Source organism: Rhizophagus irregularis, chromosome 9 (assembly GCF_026210795.1).
Source record: "Rhizophagus irregularis chromosome 9, complete sequence".
In the NCBI taxonomy this organism is placed as follows: Eukaryota; Fungi; Glomeromycota; class Glomeromycetes; order Glomerales; family Glomeraceae; genus Rhizophagus; species Rhizophagus irregularis.
Genome location: NC_089437.1, coordinates 5,038,540 through 5,060,708, shown reverse-complemented (window position 1 = coordinate 5,060,708; position 22,169 = coordinate 5,038,540). Strand labels below are relative to the sequence as shown.

The 22,169-nt window shown below is 29.6% G+C and overlaps 7 protein-coding genes across 7 annotated transcripts; 2 read left to right on the top strand and 5 right to left on the bottom strand.

Moving 5' to 3' along the window:
• Positions 1 to 751: 751 nt before the first annotated feature.
• On the bottom strand, positions 752 to 1,184 carry OCT59_030157 (uncharacterized protein; the record flags this gene model as incomplete). Its single annotated transcript, XM_066146478.1, has 2 exons — positions 752 to 823; positions 1,038 to 1,184. The coding sequence occupies 2 exons, from the start codon at positions 1,182 to 1,184 to the stop codon at positions 752 to 754; spliced, it is 219 nt and encodes a 72-aa protein (XP_065995119.1).
• Positions 1,185 to 1,842: 658 nt separating this feature from the next.
• On the bottom strand, positions 1,843 to 2,111 carry OCT59_030156 (uncharacterized protein; the record flags this gene model as incomplete). The annotated part of the gene is made up of 2 exons (XM_066146477.1): positions 1,843 to 1,962; positions 2,028 to 2,111. 2 exons carry the CDS (start codon positions 2,109 to 2,111, stop codon positions 1,843 to 1,845), a joined length of 204 nt encoding a protein of 67 aa, XP_065995118.1.
• An 8,631-nt stretch (positions 2,112 to 10,742) lies between these two features.
• Positions 10,743 to 11,201, top strand: OCT59_030155 (uncharacterized protein; the record flags this gene model as incomplete). The annotated part of the gene is made up of 1 exon (XM_066146476.1): positions 10,743 to 11,201. The coding sequence occupies one exon, from the start codon at positions 10,743 to 10,745 to the stop codon at positions 11,199 to 11,201; it is 459 nt and encodes a 152-aa protein (XP_065995117.1).
• A 3,841-nt stretch (positions 11,202 to 15,042) lies between these two features.
• Positions 15,043 to 16,952, top strand: OCT59_030154 (uncharacterized protein; the record flags this gene model as incomplete). The annotated part of the gene is made up of 11 exons (XM_066146475.1): positions 15,043 to 15,047; positions 15,312 to 15,342; positions 15,421 to 15,459; positions 15,554 to 15,582; positions 15,672 to 15,704; positions 15,786 to 15,815; positions 15,891 to 15,919; positions 15,999 to 16,016; positions 16,193 to 16,223; positions 16,314 to 16,343; positions 16,811 to 16,952. The coding sequence occupies 11 exons, from the start codon at positions 15,043 to 15,045 to the stop codon at positions 16,950 to 16,952; spliced, it is 417 nt and encodes a 138-aa protein (XP_065995116.1).
• A 456-nt stretch (positions 16,953 to 17,408) lies between these two features.
• Positions 17,409 to 18,963, bottom strand: OCT59_030153 (uncharacterized protein; the record flags this gene model as incomplete). The annotated part of the gene is made up of 5 exons (XM_066146474.1): positions 17,409 to 17,816; positions 17,897 to 17,968; positions 18,041 to 18,190; positions 18,256 to 18,572; positions 18,648 to 18,963. 5 exons carry the CDS (start codon positions 18,961 to 18,963, stop codon positions 17,409 to 17,411), a joined length of 1,263 nt encoding a protein of 420 aa, XP_065995115.1.
• A 127-nt stretch (positions 18,964 to 19,090) lies between these two features.
• Positions 19,091 to 19,414, bottom strand: OCT59_030152 (uncharacterized protein; the record flags this gene model as incomplete). The annotated part of the gene is made up of 1 exon (XM_066146473.1): positions 19,091 to 19,414. One exon carries the CDS (start codon positions 19,412 to 19,414, stop codon positions 19,091 to 19,093), a length of 324 nt encoding a protein of 107 aa, XP_065995114.1.
• Positions 19,415 to 19,993: 579 nt separating this feature from the next.
• OCT59_030151 (uncharacterized protein) lies at positions 19,994 to 20,734 on the bottom strand (the record flags this gene model as incomplete). The annotated part of the gene is made up of 7 exons (XM_066146472.1): positions 19,994 to 20,011; positions 20,094 to 20,125; positions 20,218 to 20,248; positions 20,334 to 20,365; positions 20,459 to 20,489; positions 20,571 to 20,601; positions 20,682 to 20,734. 7 exons carry the CDS (start codon positions 20,732 to 20,734, stop codon positions 19,994 to 19,996), a joined length of 228 nt encoding a protein of 75 aa, XP_065995113.1.
• Positions 20,735 to 22,169: the final 1,435 nt, after the last annotated feature.

The following is a 22,169-nucleotide window of genomic DNA, read 5'->3' as shown; positions in this document are numbered from 1 at the left end:
GCTTAATAGAATATGTAGAATTTTCTATGATGAACAACTTTTATTATGATGATTTTTAATGTTTAGAAGTGGCATTTTGACTTTACATAGAACCCTAAAAAAAGAATTATTTTTGTAAGCTTGTAAAAAATGCATAAAGTTAAATTTTATCATAATAAAAATAAAAAAATATATTAAAATGCTTTGTAATGAAGCAGAATATTATGGTAAAGAAAATCAATTTATTATATAAAAATTCCTATCATCGAGAGTTGTATTTTTTGTAGAGCCTATGTAGTATCTATAATCTTATATATATTCAATGTAAATTTATTATATAAATTTTTATAAATCTGTAATACATATAAATTATTTATTTATTTTTTATATAATTGTAGAAATATTATAAATATTTTGTATAAAATTAGCATAAATATAGAATTATTTAGATATAAATTTATGTATAATTTATAGTTAAATAAATTTTATATAAATATTTCATAATTATCTAAATATAAATTTATACGTAATTACAGTTAAATAAATATTATATGGATATTTTATATGCCATTATATATTTTATATAAAATTTTCATATAAATTTATATAAGTTTAAGGGACAGATCGCCACTCAACCGGAGAAATTTAATAATACCGATTTACGCAGATTATTGCCAAAAATGGCTAATACTCCTTTTTTACCAGATCGTCGACTCATCACGTGATATGACGTACAAATTTTAAAGATGGTAGTCGATAGTGACAATCCTAGCTAAGCCACTTGCAAAATTTGAAGTCGCCAAAGTTCCACAGCTTCAACTTTACTATGTAAGAACGTGAGATTCTGGCCATAAATTTCCAGTAATTTGAATTTTAGACAATTTATTTTTCAACAATTTTGACCAAAAAATGAGTTAATTTGTTAGCTTCATTTAGTTTTTAAACCTTTTTTAGTTTTAATTTAGCCGTTTTTTTTTTATTTTTTTATCTTAATATATTGAGTATTACCAATATTTACTAGATCTGCTTATTATACTATGCTATAGTATGTTGTTTACCATATTTTCTGTAGCTTGCTCTTTGAATGTTCGTGCATAAGCTGAAATCCAGTTTTGTATCATTGCTATCTTAGGGACATCTTCAGCTTCCAATTCACCAGATTCAACAAATGTCATCAGCTCATTATACATATCCTTTGCCGACATTTTATCCTTTTGGTTGAGATTTCCATTCAAAAAAAAACCCTTTAGCAACTCCTTCACCTTCTTTTTCATTCTTTTCCCCCTTCCTTTCCCTCCTAATTTTTACTTGCTTTTCAACGTCCATCCCATAGGTAATTAAAAATTCACATCAACAGAACTGATTCAATGCAAAAAAATGTAAGTTTTCAATTTTTGAATTATGTCTGTTTAAGCTTACATGTTTCTTTACTTTGCATCTTCTAATTCATCATTGCGATTGTTATTATCCGTGAATTCTGGTATTCTAACTGAATTTATGTCTATAGAACATGTTAGTCAAACATGTTTATAAAAAAATACATCTATTTCAATTGATTACCTGGCAGGGGAATTGTCCAAGTTGATCGAAGCTCAGCCTTGTTCAGAAATCTTTGGATGGGGACGAACAATTGGTTTGGTACAAAGTTTTGCAATTGCAAGTGGGATGGCAAAATTATTCCGCTAGGTAAAGAAAATGTGAAAGTGATCGGGCACATTACATGTAGTCCTATCATTTCGCCAGAAATTGGCCATTTCCAGTAAAATAAATTTGAAATCCCTTTTATAGTTTTGACACTTGGTTTTGAATTTAGTTCTTTTTGCTAACATTATTTGGATTTTCATTTTCAGATTCAAATTGACTTCAATTTGGTTTCAAATGTGCTAGTGATGTACCAGATAAATGTTTAGCCGCTTCTACTATATCCTCTCCATCACGAATATCATATCCAATCTGAATATATCGTTTGATTGAATGGAAAATCTAAAAGAAAATGGTAATTTTAATATAAAATCTATTGCTATATCTATATATATTATAATACTTACTGCAGCATGATGGGAATCAATTGTTGTTTTAACTTCACCTATTCGAGAATTGCCAATCACGAACTTCAATTTGATACCATTCATTCCAACGCGCAACTATAGCCATAAGTTCTGATGAATGGTAATGTACCCCATTATCTGATATTATTCTAATCCATTTTGGTTTATGTTTTATTGTTTCAAAAACAGCTTCAAAAGAGGAGGCAGTAAACCAAGCATCTTGCTTGGTATCAGTTGACCAGTGATCATAAGCTTTTACGTCTAATTCTTTGCAATTATTTTTTTTTATAAAAACTAGAATTGTGTGAAGAGTCCATCTACGTTTGCCAAGAAATTCTGCTTTAGTTTCCCGAGCAGATTTTGGCAAAATCTCATCTTATAATCAGCAACAAGTAACGTACCATGCTCATCAAGGGTGGTTAATGTAGCTTTAAATTGAGCATTCAAGTATACTTTATGCGTTGTATGTAGGGCTCCGAACCAAATTGATCGGTATCGGCATTGTTAATTACCAAAACCAATCGGTTTCGGTAATCATCAATACCGAAACCGACCAGTAAATACTGAAAACTGAACCGATTTACTGATTCATTATCGGTTCAGTTTTTAACGTTTTCGCAACGTTTTTTATTAAAAAAAATGTGCGAAAACGTTTTTTTTTAATTAAATTAACTAATAAAAACGTTTCGCAACGTTTTTATTAAATTAATAATTCTTAATAAAAAACGTTTCGCAACATTTTCTATTAAGCTTATTGAAAAAAACGTTGCGAAATGTTTTTTTTTAAAATAAATTAACAAATAAAAACGTTTCGCAACGTTTTTATTAAATTATCAAAAAAAAATGTTGCGAAATGTTTTTTTTTAAAATAAATTAATTAATAAAACCGTTTCGCAACGTTTTTATTAAATTATTGAAAAAAAACGTTGCGAAACATTTTTTTTAATTTTTTTAATTAACTAATAAAAAACGTTTCAACGCTTATTAAGTTATTGAAAAAAACGCTTGCAAAACGCTTTTTTTTAAATAAAACCGCTTTTGCAACATTTTTATTAAATTATCAAAAAAAACGTTAGCGAAACGCTTTTTTTTAAATTAATTAACTAATAAAAAACGTTTCAACGCGTTTCTATTAAGTTGTTGAAAAAAACGTTGAAAGAAACATTTTTTTTAAAATAAATTAACAAATAAAACGCTTTCACAACGCTTTTATTAAATTATTGAAAAAAACGTTGCGAAACGTTTTTTTTAATTAATTAACTAATAAAAAATGTTTCGCAACATTTTCTATTAAGCTTACTGAAAAAAATGTTGCAAACGTTTTTTTTTAAATAAATTAACTAATAAAAATGTTTCGCAACGTTTTTATTAAATTATCAAAAAAACATTGCGAAACATTTTTTTAAATTAATAACTAATAAAAAACGTTTCGCAACGTTTTCTATTAAAGTTATGAAAAACGTTGCGAAACATTTTTTTAAAATTAATTAACAAATAAAAACGTTTCGCAACGTTTTTATTAAATTGTCAAAAAAAACGTTGCGAAACATTTTTTTAAAATAAATTAATTAATAAAAATGTTTCGCAACGTTTTTATTAAATTATCAAAAAAAACGTTGCGAAACATTTTTTTTTAAATAAATTAACTAATAAAAATGTTTCGCAACATTTTTATTAAATTGTCAAAAAAAACGTTTTGCGACGTTTTTTATCAACGTCACAAAACGTTCGGCAAATCAGTTCGGTAAATTTACCGAAATGATCAGTAAAATTTACCAAAGTGATCAGTAAAATTTACCAAAGTGATCGGTAAAATTTACTGAAACTGATACCGAAAATATCAGTTCAGTAAATCGGTTCGGTAAATCGCAAAACCGATACCGAAACCGAAGTTACCGAAACCGATCAGTAAATTTACCGAAAGGTTCGGTTCAGTAAATCAGAATACCGAAACTGTTCCGATACCGAAACTGATCGGTTCGGTTCGGTAATTACTGAAACTGATCGGAGCCTTAGTTGTATGGGCTAAAAAATACTGCAATTGTTTTTTTATTTATTCTAAAGAAGTGGCTTGATCTTCCATTACATGTAATTGCATAAATTCAAAAAATTCAAAAAACTTATCACATTCTAAGCACCATGAATTATGTTTTTCAGAACATTTTCCAAAGGCATATGGCAAACAATGGGATTATGTTTTGTTGTACCATCAGCATCAACCACTAATTCTCTTTCATAACCATAACGCATATGGCGCTTTAAAGCATCAATTTTTCGCAATATATTATCCTGAGGATATATTAAAAGGTAAATAATATTTTTCAACCTAAAATAATTCATTTATCAAAATAGAATTTACTTACTAATTGATCTTTTTGTGAAAATGTATTGCGTGCAATAGCTATTAAAGATTCAAATGAAGTATAGCCATACTCATTACAGGTGAGACAAAGTTCACCCATATCATCTCGATATTTGATATTACTACAGTTTGCTAATCGGCCCATAAATGATGTCTTTTTCATACCATTAGGAAAAGTTTCTTCAAATTTTTTCCACAGTTTAGTTTTTTGATCACGCATATATAATATTGGCAATCCATTTTTATCCACTTTGTAAGAACTTTGTACAACTATACTTCGATCCTGAAAAAATATTAGAAATTGTTTTTCTTTAATTTCAGACATTTGTTTAACAATTCTTCTTGGTTTTATTAGGCTTGGTGCTCCTGGTCCATTAAGTTTTGCATGTTTTCGTGTGGAATTAATTGTATCATTTCCTACCTGTATGTAATAATAACAGTTTTTTTAAGATTTATTTTATAGTAAATTCAATAAATATAGATTTTGGCTTTACCCCAAACTTTTCTTTGAGTTTTTTATATGTAAAATTTTCGGCAATTATTGAAAGAATTCTAACTTTTCCATCATCTCCTCTTTTATTTTTTTCTAAAGCTTTTTGTAAACTTTTCCAAAGTGTTTTATTTTCATTATCAGGGTTAGATTTCTTTTCTATCACTACTAGCATTCCTGATTTAAAAAGTTTCGCTAGATTTTCCCTATCAGGTGAAGAATCTGGTGCCTTTATCCAAAATTCAATTATATGCCATTTTTTTGAAAATGAGGTGATATTAATACAACCAGAGGCACGAAGCATTGCTCGCCATGCACCTAATTCTTTTTCTTGAAATTGATAATTTTCCAGATAAATTTGAAATAAAATTGCAGGAAATTGAATTATTGTATTAGTTTGTTTGTACCAGTTTGTAAATAAGTTTGATCAATCTGAAAATGTATTAGCAATTTAACGTTTTTTTATATTTTGTTCAAATATAAGATTCAGTAAATCAATATTTTCCCAATTATCACTCATACAAGTAATTATATTATTATTCTTTTTCAATTCTTCCAATTTTTGTTGAACGTATGAATTAGTGATTCCAAATAAAGTCACTCCATCATATTTTCTGAGAATGCCAATAGTCTCCCAAATTTTATTAGGCGTAGTATCCTTATTATGGTATAATTTAATACCTTCATAATAAACGTCCAAACTACATTCATCTTCTAGTATAGATTGTATAAAAAGTGATTGTTTACCATTATATTTCGTTATAAGTGTAGAAAGATATCCTGGACCAGCACCATAATATTCTTCACAAGATGAAATACCAATTTTACTGACCACAATTAATATTTTATCTAAATGAATAAATATTGGAATAAATTGAACATCTGCTATTAACTCATGAATAATTGATTCATTATCAAACCCCATAACAGCTAATCCTGAATATTTTGTTTTATTACCAAAAATTTGGTTATACGTTTCATTAATTGCTACAGAAGCTGATGGCTGAGCTCCAGAATCTTTATCATCACAAACACAGCGGAAACATGGATTTTGTGTTTGTTCATTATTAAGAACTGTTATTGCAAAGTTCTTATTGTTAAGATAACAATTAACAGACATAAATAATCGATAAGGTATCAAATTAGCGTTAGTTTTATCAAATTTACATAATTCCCACCAATTTCGTGCATATATACCGTAATGCAAATCTTCTGAAATAATTCCCTTGGCCAAAAGGGTTATTGTATACTGTCTTTTTTTGCTCATTGAGAAAGTTTGTATAATAAAGAACGCAAGATTCCAAAAAAAGTTTTTTTATTAATAACAAAGCCCATAAAATTAATTATAGGTTGCCGGTCATTTTATCCTGTTAAGTGTCGATCAGTCACTTAAAAATATTTATATATTTTATTTAATTGTCATACTTATGAATCTTGGTTCCTTTTTCCCAAAGGTCAGAAGCCCACCGAACCTAAAAAAAAGAAAGAACGGTTATTAGTAACCATTTATTAATATTAAAAAAAAATTAAAAAAATTAAACCAAGATTTGTACTTACGAATCTTGGTTTTTCCACACAGAAGCCTGCTGAACCTATAAAAAAAGAAAGGAACGGTTAGTAAACCATTCCAAAATGATAAAAAAAAATAAAAAAAAATATATAAAGATTCGTACTTACGAATCTTTGGGTTTTCATTCTTCAGAAGCCCACCTAAACTATAAAAAAAAGAAAGAATGGTTAGTAAACCATTTGTAATAATAATAAATAAATAAAAATTAAAGATCTGTACTTACGAATCTTTATTTTTGGGTTTTCATTCTTCAGAAACCCACCTGATCCTATAAAAAAAAGAAAGAATGGTTAGTAAACCATTCGTAATAATAATAAATAAAAAAAAATCAAAGATTCATACTTACGAATCTTTGGGTTTTCATTTTTCAGAAGTCTACCCGATACTAAAAAAAAGAAAAGAACGGTTATTAGTAAACCATTCATATATTAAAAAAAACAAAAAAAAAACCAAGATTCGTACTTACTTACGAATCTTGGTTTTTTGGTTTTCTGTTCTTCAGAAGCCTGCCAGATCCTAAAAAAAAGAAAAGAACAGTTAGAACCGTTCATATATTAAATAAAAAACAAAAAAAATTAAACCAAGATTCGTATTTACTTACGAATCTTGGTTTCTTGATTTTCCTTTCTTCGGAAATCCACCAGATTCTAAAAATAGAAAAGAACAGTTATTAGTAACTATTCGTAATATTTTTTTAAAAAAAAATAAAAAAAAATCCAAGATTTTTACGAATCTTGGAATTTTCCCATTCTTCAGCTTTAGAACATCTGATCCCAAAAAAAGAAAAAGAACGGTTATTAATAACCGTTCATAATATTAAAAATAAAAAAAATAAACAAAAAAAAATAACCAAATTTTGAACTTATGAAACTTGGTTTTTTCCATTCTTCAGAAGTCACCTGAGAGTCAAGCCTAAAAAAAAATAAAAAAGAACAGTTAGTATTAACCGTTTATGTTAAAAATATAAAAAAAAAACTCCAAAGAATTCATACTTACGAATCTTTGAAGTTTCTATACTTCGGAAGCCCACCCGAACAGCTGAATCTAAAAAAAAAGTAAAAAAAGAACGGTTAGTAACTATTCATATTAAATTAAAAAATAAAAAAAATAAACCAAGTTTCGTGCATATGAAACTTGATTTTTCTATACTTCAGAAGCCTATCCAGAACCTAAAAAATAGAAAAGAATGGTTATTAGTAACTGTTCGTAATATTTTTTTTTTTTAAAAAAAAAATTAAACCAAGATTCGTATTTACTTATGAATCTTGGTTCCACTTTTCCAAAGATCGGAAGCCCATCTGAAACCTAAAAAATAGAAAAAAATGGTTATTAGTAACCGTTCGTAATATTTTTTTTTAAAAAAAAAAATTAAACCAAGATTCGTATTTACTTATGAATCTTAATTTCTTGGTTTTCCTTCTTCAAAAGCCCACCCGAAACTTAAAAAATAGAAAAGAACGGTTATTAGTAACCGTTCATAATATTTTAAAAAAAAAGAAAAAAAATCAAACTAAGATTTGTACTTACTTACGAATCTTGGTTTTCTATTCGTCGGAAATCCACCCGAACCTATAAGAAAAAGAAAGAAACGGTTAGTAAACCGTTCTATAATAATAAAAAAGAAAAAAAAAATTTAAGATTCGTAATATAATACGAATCTTAAAAAAGTACTTCTTTTTCCGTTCCCATTCACTTTCATTTTTCTCTTTTGTTTTACCCTTTCCTTTCATTTTCTCTTTCCCTTCGTTTTCCCTTTTCCTTTTATTTTACCCTTTCCTTTCATTTTCTCTTTCCCCTTCATTTTACCTTTTCCCTTTCATTTTACCTTTTTCCCTTCATCTTACCCTTTCCCTTCGTTTTCCTGAAACCTATAAAAAAAACAAAAATGGTTAGTAACCGTTCCATAATATTAAAAAAACTACTAAGATTCTACTTACGAATCTTAGTTTTTTTATTATCATGAAATTCATTAATTTCATCTGGCAATACCTGCAAGAAAAAGAAAAAAAAGAAATGTTAAAATGTTTCTAAAGTAAAAAAAAATGGTTCTAAAGTAAAAAAAAAGACTTCCCCTTCCCATTTACCTTATTATCCAAAGTCCGGTACGTGGTTTTGACTGGCATTCCCATAGAATTACTACGAAAAGGGAAAGAGCCACATTAAAATTTTAAAAAAAAAAATAAAATAATTTTTTTTTGTTTTTTTCCACGCCTATAGAGCCAAAGGATGAGGAAAAGAAATAATAAAAGTTTAAAAAAGAATGCATAAGATTCTTTTTTAAACTTTTAATATGTGTAACGTGTGATGTGGCTATTCAACCAGCATGGTTGGTTATTCAACTAATGTTTAATCGTAAATCATTGCTAATTAAGGTCAAATTTTTAATTTTAGTCGAATATAGGCCGAATTTTACTAAGACCAAATATTCCTTTTTCAACTAGTGTTATTCTTTTGAAAACTGCTCAGAAATTACTGGTCAAAGTCGTGAATAATAGACTTTCCAATATTTTATTCTCGTATCATGTACTTTAAGGCAATAATTTTGCTGGATTACCTGGTTCCTCAGTTAACACTCCAATTAATGTCTTAGATGGTATTATTAAAAGTCATAAACTTTCTCATTTCATGCAAGAATTATGGATTTTAAGTCAAGATATTTCCAAGGCATTCGATTCTATTGATTTACGAATGCTGCGATTAGCTTTTAACCATTTACGGTTTTCTGAAAATTTATCTAATTTTATCATTAGTTTATTTACCAATAGGAAAAATCGCATTTTTACGCCATATGGCTTAACCTCGCCATATAATGTTCTCATAAAAATTGATCAAAGAGAAGTTATTTCTCCACTTTTATGGACCATATATTTTGATCTATTGCTTACAGAATTATCAGATTCTACCATTTCTCCTTACCTTTGATCCTCTAATATATCTAAGGATATACTTGCCCTTAATAATAATAAACAAATGGACCCTATAGTTCCGATTATACAACTTACCTACATGAATGATTCTACACTTCTCTCTGCCTCGTTGGATGGACTTTAATACCTTTTATCCATTGCTAGGGTTTTTATTTTCTCAATAATATTACTGCAAATTTTTCAAAATATGAACTAGTTTGCTTTTTGTCCAATCCTTTCCCGATTACATTTTTGCTTTCTTCAGAACTTCCAGCCTTGGTGGCTAATGTGAATCTTCAATTAATTCCTTTAAAGCTTTCCTTTTTGTTCCGATTTCTTAGAGTTTAGTTCAATCTTCAAGGTTCCCCTTCTTTTGTAGTTTCTCAAATTAAAGATATATACCGCACTTTCGTTCAAACAGTCCGTTTTAAGATACTGACTTCCTCCTAGCTTGCCTACCTTCATTCTGCTGTCATTTTTTCAAAGATCTATTTTAGATCACAAGTTACCTATATACTGGAAGCTACTTTAATTCAAATCATTGCCTTTCCCTTTTTAGCTTTTTCATCGAACCTGCTCACTAAGAACACCAATCCCTATATCTATCTCTGTCAGAGACTTGCTTCTCGCCTTATAGCTTGGGTTTCTTTGTATACCATTGGATCATATTATTCAAATTGGGTAGCCATTACCTTTCATACTCTTTAAGCAGCCCTGAAATGGCCCTCCTCCCTGGATAATATTTCAATGGAATTCTAGCTGAAAGTCTCTTTCTCATAATTGGATCTTCCAATCTTTACGACTTCTTTTTAAAAGTGGTCTGAATATCAAACTTCCTCCTGCTTTCTGTTTGGATTTAATACCAACCTCTTCCGTTCCTTTGGTCACTTTATCGTCTGAACTTGTGAATTCTAAAAAATCTACTTGGCTGTTTTCTCCACTTTGGTGTCTTTTACAACTTATTGATCCGTTTCATCAGTTTGTTTTTACTTGGATGGATCTAAAAAGAATAAACCTTGTCCCTAAAACTGGGAAAACTTCTTCTTGGTTCACTCGTTTTATTAGTATACCTAATTTAATTTCTTATTTACCAGCTGTGAACATTCCTTTAATTTATCCTCCTCAATTGCTAAAATTGCAAGATTTCACCTTAGCTGTTATTGATGAATATTCTCACTTGAAAGCCCATAATCGTTATTATTGAATAGTTGGATTAGATGCTTCAGATTCCCTAATTTTTGGACGTGCTTTTTATACTGTTAATGTACATGGCATTCGTATAATATACTTTTCACATTAGGTTACTTCTTCCTCTAATCGATCCGTCCTGTCTCCTTGTCATGGTTGTCCTTTGCATGATGCATTAATTGTAGATGATCCTTTTCAAATGCGATCTGTTAGATTTAAATTATTCCATCGAACTTGTTTAACTTTTCTTCCTTCTTATAGATGTTTACAATTATTTCACAAGTCTTCACGAATTGATTCTACTTGTAATAATATTAATTTATTTCTTTCTCCTTTTTTGATATGTTCATTTTTTAAAATTTTATTAGGCTATTCCCGTGTGTGCATTCCTGAATTATTCTTGGTAAATACTTTCTCCAATAATTTTCCTGCAAAAGTTAACGTTTCTTCTCAACTACCCAATGTTCTCCCTGATACTGATCTGGATATATGTATCAGAATGAATCACCATATTTACATCTATGCTAAAAGGCATTTTAATTCCGCGCCTGATGATAAAATCATTTGTGAATGGTTACAAAGAGAGACAACCTCATTCTCGCCTCTGATGTCCTTTCATGGACCAATGGACCTCTTTCTACATAAGCCTCTGAATTAGGCCTTGTACTTCGCATTCTTCGTCTTTTGCCCTGTAACAGTTCTGTTGTATTTTATACCATTCACCCATTTGACTCTTTCCTGTCAACTTTTTGCCAGTCCTCCCCTGAACGATATGTTCGTCTTCCTCTATATGTTCTCTGGATGGCTATATATTGTTGCAAACTAGAGTCGAATATTAATTGCTCCTTTCAAATAATAGTGGATGTCTTTACTGATACATATCTCTCTTGTTGCCTGACGTTTGCTGATTCCTTATCTTCCGATATTTCTTTATTTCTTTTAGGAATTTATTAGATTCTATTACCTTTACTTGTCGAGTACTTGTCGCCTCTTTGTGTAATAATGTTCCTCTTACTATCGATCCAGTTGCCTATTGGTAAACTATTTCGGTCATGAAAGCCTTCTTTGAATTACTAAGTCTTTCTAGATTCGCTCCTTTACGATCCTTGTATTTTGCGATTGATTGGAATCTTACCTTTGCCGTTCTCCAAGACACGCTGCATCATTTTTTAGATATTTCACGTATCTCCACATCATTCTGCTTTTAATTAAAATTGTGGTTTGATGAACTTCCTTTGATATTCCGATTGTGACATCACTACCCGAACTTATATGCGGATGATTCACTATGCCCGAATTGTGGTATCTTCATGGAAACTCTTGAACATTTTTTTACTTATTTTCCAGAAGTCTTTCCGCTTTCAGAAAATAATACTCCTTCTCCAATATTTTCCCGCAATATTCTGCTTGAACTCATGGATCAGTTTTTAACCCGTCTGGCTCAAAAAGCTTCCTCCTTTCCTAAAGTCGTTTGGACTTGAATTCACTTCTAGCACAATTAAAAGCTCTTCCTTCTATTGGGTTTTCGTTCTTACAACATTACTCTGAATGTTCATCTTTTACTGGTCTTTAGTTTCTCTGAGACTTCATTCCATATGACCTTACATCTCTACTTATTTCCAGCTTCGGCCTGTTCTGACGTGCCGCCTGTAACATTATCTCAAAAAATTTTCTTAAGCTTCATCGTGAAATTTACCATCAACTATGGCGTCCTAGATGTAAGATGAAATCTTTTAAAGATAAGGCTTTAGATATTATGCCCGCTCTTTTCCGTATAACCAAAAGTTCCAATTTTACGAATTTCCATTATGATACTTCTTCGGTGACTTTCTTCCTAGCCAACAAGTCTCATTCCTCACTTCAGGCTTCTAAATGGTCCTTTCTTGGTATTTTTTTGGACACATTTTGCTAATTTCTGAAGAATGGATTAGCTTAACAACCTTTCAGATTTTCTGAAAAGTCAAACAGGCTTCGTCCGATTTAGTGTTTTGGCTTACTGGATTGTAGGTAGGATGGATTGGACTTAGGTAGTTGATCTGAAACTTTGCTTTTGTAGATTTAAAGTTGGGATATACAAATTTGGGTTTTATAGATTAGTTTCTTATCTATTTATACAAATTTGTGTGACTATTTGTTTTTAGTTGGTTATTTATTTTATTTTTACTTATCTTTGTAAATGTGCGAATAATACTATAATAAAATCACTGTTAGCATATCAAATGTGAGTTGTAAGAGTTGATCACTCTATCTCAGTGGTATATGACTGAGATACTCATTAAGCCAGAATATGGTGAGGTCACAGGTTCAATTCTGCCGATCACAAAAATAAACAAATTTTACTGCGGACGCTACCACTAATAGCATGAAGATACAGGGATTAGTTGGATTGGATTGCATCCTGGTGTATTAGTATGTACGGTAATGGCCACATATTTTAATAAAGAGTCTTGATATCCTTTCCACATTTTCTAAGAGGTCATTGGTATGTTCAGAGTCCTGTCGGTTGGCATCGCTTGCATACCATCAGGGAAGTGTATTATCTTCATCGGCCTTTAGAAGAATTATACCACTAAAGGTGTGGCATGCTTTACTGCATGGGGTTTGTTATGCTAGATGGGTACCTTAGATGGTAAAGTCAGGTTGCAATGTCTTCATAGTAGTTTAACTTCTAATAGGTTTAGACCAGCATAGCGGACATCCCTATTTTATCACAATACTGACTGATCATTTGTCAATCATTTGCCGATCATTTTTCAATTATCACATAATATAAATACCGTTGCTAAAAAAATTTACATAATAATTAATATGTTCAAATTTCACAAATAACTTAAATTTAGTTTTAATTTATTGTGTATTAAATTTCATTAGATTTTATTAGTATTTGGCATATATTTATTCATTTTACGAAATTATTCACTAATTATGTTACTAATAAAAAACCTGCATTATGAATCAGATCACTGCATTATTTTTTTTATAGATTCTACATAATATAAAGAATATTTGTGCAAATTCTTAAGTTTCGCACTCACATATTTATCTTCGCACTTTAATTTTTGTCTGATGATCGGCAATAATTAGTGAATTACCATATACAAATAATATTTTTATGATATTATTAAAAATTGTCTAATAATTACATAATTAAAGTCATATGATAATTTAGTGTTTTTACTTAGATTTCCATTATTTTTTTGCCACAAAATTTGAAAAATATTTGTGATTTTGCAATAAGTTTTTAAAATCCGGAATTAGTGATCAGCAAATGATCGGCAAGGTGATATGAGCATGTCCACTATGCTGTTTAGACCAACCTGTATATTCCTGAACAGATGGTATTGGGATAAGGTATGGGGTTCGATTCCCCACCATATTTAGCTCCTGGTTGGTGATCCTTGGTAGTATGGTAACTACTGTAAAAGGTGATTCTAGAGATTCCTTGAGGTTTCCTGTCCTGGTAGTCACGGTCTGTGTTGGAGAACCTTCACAACTACTACTAGGAGTTCACAACTGTACCATCGGTAGTAAGTAATCACGGGCTGTAGTGGCCTTTTAGTATCTAAGATGGTGGTATGTTCTAGATAGTTACCTGATATCACGAAAGCCACTACTATACCATTAGTTAAGGAACTCTAACAAAAATATACTGGCTAGAGACTACCTTACAGTAGGTGAATGGTTAGTAGGGAAGGCCATATGGAGTTGGGTCTTAGTCCAAGATGGTTTTAGGATGTGCTATACAATCCCGTTTGATGTCAGTATCCTATATGGTGTTGTCTCCTTAGGGGTTGTGACATGTGCGATAGGGTTCTTCTTAGTAGAGCTTTGAACGAGTCAAGTCAAGTCGAGTTAAAATTATAAAAAATATAAACTCGACTTTATTTGAGTCGAGTTGGCCTATCAAACCGAATCGAGTCGAGTCGAATTAAATCACGTGATTTCATTCTGCTATGCCGATCATTTCCTTTTTTGGTGATAGCCGTTCCACAAAATTCCATTTTTGTAATTTTCAAAAAAATTTCGTCTCGGATTTTGTGTAACATAATTTCCAAAAAAGGAAATTTCATAAATTTGGCCGGAATTATGTTTAATTCGGCTTAACTCGACTTGACTTGATTTTATTAAATTATTAACTCAACACAAATCGATTCGATTTGATTGTAATTTTCAACTCGACTTGACCAACTCGTGAGTCAACTCGACTCATTTTGGAGCACTACTTCTTAGGATGACCATTCCTTCCAGAGAATAAATTATATCCTCAAATGTGAGTTGTATTAGTATTGTTTGGGGTCCTGTTATGATCGGTTTAGGTTATAACTGAACTTTTGACATCCCTATTTATGATGGTCAGGTCTGAAAAAATTTAAAGAAACAAGCAATAAAAATTCATCAAAATTTTTTTGATCTGAAGTGGCTGATTCTAATCTTGGTTTAATGTTGAATCTTGATTGGTTTTAACCATATGATAGTGTTATCCATAGTACCAGAGTAATATGGGGTGAGTGCTGGGAAAAGGGACCAAATCGACATTTTATACATTTTGAGATAAATGCGATTTTGTGATTTCTGACGTAAATTCCAAATATTCGGATCACAAGACAAAAACCAGTTTATTACAAGACGAAATCCAGTTTTTATATCTGATCATTTGATGAGTTATTTATTTATACACAGTTTTAGAATAAATACTGGTAACCGCATCTTTATTTTAAAATCTGAATAAAAAAAATATATTCTAATGCTTTCTTTTCTTTCTTTTTAGGTTCTTCGGCTTTCTTGGTTCTGCGGTCAAGGTATTTTCATTATTTTTCGTTTATTTGTTTCTTTGTTGCTCCATTTCGTTTCTAATGCTTTCTTTTTTTTCTTTTCAGGTTCTCCGGCTCTTTTCGGTTCTGTGGTCATTGGTCAAGGTATTTTCATTTTTTTTTCGGTTGTTTTATTTCTTCGTTTCTCCCTTTCGTTTTAATTTTGTTTCTAATAATGCTTTCTTTTCTTTCTTTTTAGGTTCTTGATTTCTCGGGTTTGCGATCAAAGTATTTTCTTTTTTTTATTTGTTTGTTTCTTTGTTGCTCTATTTGTTTACTTTTGTTCCTAAACTAATGCTTTCTTTTTTTCGTTTTAGGGTTCTTCGGCTCTTTTCGGTTCTGCAGTTAAGGTATTTTCATTTTTTTTCGTTCTTCATTTCTCTATTTCGTTTTAATTTTATTTCTAATGCTTTCTTTTTTTTTCTTTTAAGGTTCTTCGACTCTTTTTTGGTTCAGTCAAGGTATTTTCATTTTTTCGTTTGTTTCTCTATTTCGTTTTAATTATGTCTCTAATGCTTTATTTTCTTTCTTTTTAGGTTCTTCTCTCTCAGTTCTGCGGTCGAAGGTATTTTTATTATTTTTCGTTTGTTTGTTTCTTCGTTGCTCCATTTTGTTTCTAATGCTTTCTTTTTTTTTCTTTTTAGGTTCTTCGGCTCTGATGGGTATTATCAAGTACACACGATGGTTGCAATGAGATATTAATCAAAAATCGATTATATGTTGTTTTCCTACTAATATAATCTCATTTCGACTTTCGGCCACAAAATTTATCGTATGTCTTTTTTTTCATTTTGCTTCTTGCATTTTGTTTCCTACTAACTTTATTTCGTTTTTTTAGGTCCTTTGGCTCTTTCGGTTTTGCAATTAGGGTATGTCCAGCACTACATGGCCGTTTCTTCTTATTTTTTTATTTCATTCTTATATTTCGTTTCTTACATTTTGTATTTCGTTCTTTTTAGGTCTTTCGGTTCTTCTCTGCAACTACTAAGGTATGTTTTTTATTTTTTTTGTTTTCGTTTATTTATTACATGTAATTTCCGTTCCCTACTAACTTTATTTCTTCTTTTATTTTATGGGTTTGGTTTTCACTTGGTCACCTGTTACTTTCGTATTTTTTTTGTTTCCACTTTGTTTTTTCCGTTCCTTTCTTTTTTTTCGTTCCCATTTCGTCTTTTTCATTCCTTTACACTACTCTTCGTTCCTTCCATTTTTATTCCATTCCCACTTCATCTTTTTCGTTCCTTTACACTACCTTTCGTTATTTTCATTTTTTTTTTCCATTCCCACTTCATCTTTTTCATTTCTTTACACTACCCTTGTTCCTTTCATTTTTTTATTCCCCCTTTACTACATTTCGTCCCCCTTCATTCTTTTCATTTTTTTTTTCATTCCCACTTGTTCTTTTTCGTTCCTTTCGTTTCTTTCACTCCCTTTGCTCCATTTCGTTCCTCCTTAGCTCCCCCTTCGTTTCTTTCATTCCCTTTCACTCTCCCTATTTTTTTCATTCACCCTCATTCTTTTTTCCTTTTTCATTCACTTATTCTCTTTTATTTATCGTTGCGACTCATTTTTTTTATAATTCCTATCAAAAAATTTAAAAAATTTACAGGGGATTTATATGCAAATTACGAAGTGAGAAATATTGAATTTTATTTAATAAATTAATCATGAGTGAAATCACCCTTAGGTGATTTCACCCTGAATGCAAATTAGCAACAGTCTTAAATATCTATCTAATTTTCAGATTTGTCTTTACTAGGTTTTGGTATAAGTGGTTTTGAACAATATTGATCTTTTTTATCTGGATGAGTAACATGTTCACGGATTTGCTCATATAAGTACCATTGTCATTCTGCAGATAATTTCTTTGGTAACAATATATTTGGAAAACTAATTAAAGGGGTTATATTTTTTTTAAGAATTGAAATTTCTATTTTTTCTCCATCAACTTTTGTTTGAACATTTACTATTCCATTTTTTTCATTTGAAATTTCAAAATGATGCTGCTGAAGGATTTGTGGTATTTTAGTAAATTCTTTATTTAAAAATTCAGTTCATTTATAAAAAAGAACTTTTTGATTTCCACCTAAACCATAAATTGTTTGTGCTGTATTAAATCCTCCAGTAGTAGAATTATGAACTACTTCTACCATATCAGAAAGATCTTGAACTTCTGAAACTCGCATTTTTAATTTAATTAATCCAAAAAATCCATCTGGAGAAAACTTTGTATGACCAGCTACCATAAAGCAGTATTTAATCCGATCATGTAAACCATTCATTACTCTCCATGTTAAATATTGAATCATGGCATTATTTTTGTTTTGACCTGAACAATTATCAGCATAAACGATTAGGTATTTTTCTCCAAGACCATGGGTTTTAAAATAATGATGGACCAAAGAAATTACAGCATCTGCACCTTTTCCCACATTTTCATTTTCTTGTATTAAATAATTTTTCTATAAAATATATTATTAATTTTATTATTAATTAATTTAATTTTATATATTTTTTTTTAGTTTATATAATTAAACTATACCTGTTGGGGAAAGGCTTCTTCACAAATTCCAAAAATAGAAACTTTCCATGGTGATTTAAAGTAAATTGATCCCTAAAAATATTAATAATATTAATATATAATAAAAATGCTAAGTTTTTAATTATTTAATATTTAAACTTTTACCTCTTGTTGTGAGGAGTAGGGAAGGTGAACACCTTCAGCAAAATCCCATGAAATATGATTTTCAAATTCTAAAGAATTTGAAACTCCAGGACGTATTATTAATTCTTTATCAATTTTTGTTAATTGATCTTTAGAATTTTTATACAGTTTCTTAAATAAATATAAAATATAAATTAATATACAAAATTGTAAAGAATTTATTATTAATAAGTTACTAACCTATAATAATCTCTTTCTTGATTAGCCCATGTAATATGTTCATGCCATTCTTTTACTTTATCATCCTTTTCATCTTGATTCCAAAATTGTGTATTGAACCTCATATTTTTACAATGAAAACACAAATCACTTCTAGGAGATAAAAATTTAATTTCTGGAATATATTTTTTCCAAACTCTTAAAAAGGTCCAACGACTTATATAATGTTCAGAATCAATTTCTAAACTTGATTCATACAGTCGATATAATCCTATATAACTATCACTAACTGGAAGAAAAATTATAGCCATTGTATCATCACGAAAACTACGTCCTATAAAATTAAATAACTTATTAATATATTTATTAAGTAAAATAAGTTATTTGATTAAAAATCAATAAATTATACCTGGAGAAGGTAATCCATGAATATTGGCATAATTAATAATAAAAGTATGTATATGTAAAATTGTTTCAAATGTTAAAGCATGACTACTTTTTCTTCTTTTATTTCCATGTAATATAGGTTTAAACCCATTTATTTGATAATGACTTCGAATCATCTTCCATTTTTTTATACTTAGTGAATAAATACGAAGAAAAGCTGTTTCACAAATTTCAATTTCATCAAAAATATATTTAATAGTTAAATATTTTTTTTCAGTTTTACTATGATGGGTTTGATCTGAACGTTTCATAGCGTGGAGTAATCCTAATAAAAACATATTTAACTCAGATTTTGGAAGTGATTTTATTGTTTGAAAAGAAAGAAGAGCATTATCATGATTGATTTTGGTTGTATAACATTTTTTATTACAACAGTCAGAATGAAGAATAAGCTTAAATGCCTTTTCATCCTTGTTCATTTAAAAGCTTTTCCATTTTACTTTGCTCTTTTTGTTCATCATCATCATCAACATCCATTATATCATATAATTTTTGAAATTTTTCTTTTTGAGCTGAAGTTAAAATTTCATTTCCTTCATCTTCTGATAATTCATCTACGGAATATGCATCACTTTCATCAGGAATTGGAGTGGATTCCGGTTTGTCATTAATTTCTAATTCACCATCATTTTGATATAATGCTTTAAGTTGTTCAAATTCTTTAGATAATGAATTTATTGAATGGGCTTCTATAATTGTAGGATAAAATATTTCGTGAGTGGACTCCATTAGTAAGAAGGATAAGAAGAATGAAAAAAAAATTAATGCAAATTCTATTTATTTAAATAAAATACCTCCAAAAAAAAAGATTTATTGTATAAAAACATTAAATATACAGGATTGGTAACATAATACAACACTTAAATTGATGAGATGTCAACGCCATTAGCCATATATAGTCTTATGAAAATGATAAGATAACGATGATAACGATAGATAACGATATATAACAAATAAATTTCCCAAAATTTGCAACATAATACCAAAAAAAGATTTTAGACTAATACAGAAATTTCATTATTTTCGTTGAAAATTCACATTACAAATTTCCCGTAGTGCAAAATACCAAAAAAATTATCATTTTTGTTAAAATAATACACTACACCGATGATAATAAGGCTAATAATGATAATAAACCGAATTATGAATAATAATAACAAAAACCAATGTTGGCAAAATAAAACGAACTGTAAATGAAATGAAATGAAAAATAATTAGATATGAAGAACCTAAAATATAAAGCAGAGACAAAATAAATAAAATGGAACAAATAAACGAAAAAAAAATGAAAATACCTTGACTGCAGAATCAAAAGAGCCGAAGAACCTAAAAAGAAAGAAAAGAAAGCATTAGAAACAAAATTAAACCGAAATGGAGGAACGAAGAAACAAAAAAATGAAATAAATACTTTGACTGCAGAATCGAAAAGAGCCGAAGAACCTAAAAAGAAAAAAAAGAAAGCATTAGTTTAGGAACAAAAGTAAACAAAATAGAGCAACGAAGAAACAAACAAATAAAAAAAAAGAAAATACTTTGATCGCAAACCCGAGAGAGCCGAAGAACCTAAAAAAGAAAAGAAAGCATTAGAAACAAAATTAAAATGAAATGGAGAAACGAAGAAACAAACAAACGAAAAAAATGAAAATACCTTGACTGCAGAACCGAAAAGAGCCGAAGAACCTAAAAAGAAAAAAAAGTTAAAGCATTAGTTTAGGAACAAAGTAAAACAAAATAGAGCAACGAAGAAACAAACAAATGAAAAAAAGAAAATACTTTGATCACAAATCCGAGAGAGCCGAAGAACCTAAAAAGAAAGAAAAGAAAGCATTATTAAAACGAAATGGAGCAACGAAGAAACAAACAAATGAAAAAAAAAGGAAAATACCTTGATCACAAACTCGAGAGAGCCGAAGAACCTAAAAAGAAAGAAAAGAAAGCATTATTAAAACGAAATGGAACAACAAAGAAATAAACAAACGAAAAAAAAGGAAAATACCTGATCGCAAACCCGGGAGAGCCGAAGAACCTAAAATAAAAGAAAAGAAGCATTAGAATAAATAAAACGAAATGGGAAACAAGCAAATGAATATACCTTGACCCGTTGACCGCTTAGTTTAGTTTCCAGTTGGTTTCAATTATCTACTAAGGAGCAATTATCGAAGGAGCATTTATAATTAAAAATCCCAATAAAGTAGTTATGGAAAAACTCTACTATTTGGGCTTGTCAGAGGTCTTTATTGGGAGGGAGTTTTAGTGATGTTTAAAATTATTTATAGGAATTAGTAAAAGACATCGGTGGCGTTAAGCGCACTGGGAGGGGAGCGAAACGGCATTGGCTTTATGCAGGCGCGTTCGTTAGTTTAGTTGGGCTTACTTTACGTCAAATAGTATCGTGCGATATAGACGTGAATACGTTAATATTTCATATAGCGTGCTCTTTATTTTTTTGCTGTGTTTATTGTTTTATCATGTATTTTAGATAGATACTTTATTTAACGTATATCGAGTCCGGTCTTGACGTGTAAAGGTTGTATTGCGGCGCGAATTCCTTATTAATAAAAAAAAAAATCGTACACTGAGTCAGTGCACAAAAACTTTTAATTGGTTGTAAAATTTGGTCCCTTTTCTCAGCACTCATAAATGTTGTAGTACTGTTTTGGAAGTGATCTGCAAAATTAATTGACATTTGCATCTCCTTATTTAAAAACAATACTTAAGCAGATATAGTAAGTGTTACGAAATGTAGCCGTGCAACAACATTTTATTATGCTAATGACCCTTCGATATTAAGTAAAAAATGTTTCTTAGATAAATCTTTATCCATTTGTAATAAAAAATAAATTTTCACTGAAATGTCAATTTGGTCCCTTTTCCCAGCACTCACCCCATATATACTGCAATTTGTAATCTACTATAGGATATGCAGTTTAAACGTAAAAATATGTTGGTTCTTAGTTTGTTGTTTGGCTCAATCAAAGTGAATCTCCACCAAATTAACTATGATTATTTGGTGCCAATCAAATTCAGTACCAAAACTAAGGTTGAAACTCAGCTTTAATTTTAGTCAAAATCAAAATTTGGCCGAAATTACAATTAAATGTTATATTATATCATGTGACATTACACAAAATTCAAAAAAAGGAAATTTTATTTTCCAGTAAAATTGGAGAAATCTATCACACAATAGTTACACAAACTTCCAAAAAAGGAAATTTTTATATTGATCATTATTCCGGCCAGAATTATAGTATTAGTGTTGGCCAATAATTTTGGCCAAATTTTGGCCTTTCGGTAAAAGTTTTGGCATTATATAATTTTGGCAAATTTACTTTTAATTGCCTAAACTTTCGGCTTTAAAAAAGTTTTGACTATTGCCTAAACTACTTGATTTCGGCAAGCAACCTTACATATGAAAAGTTCATTTGTTACAGCAAAATTTATATAATCGATTTTAGATGTTCGACATTTACTTCGATCAAGCTTC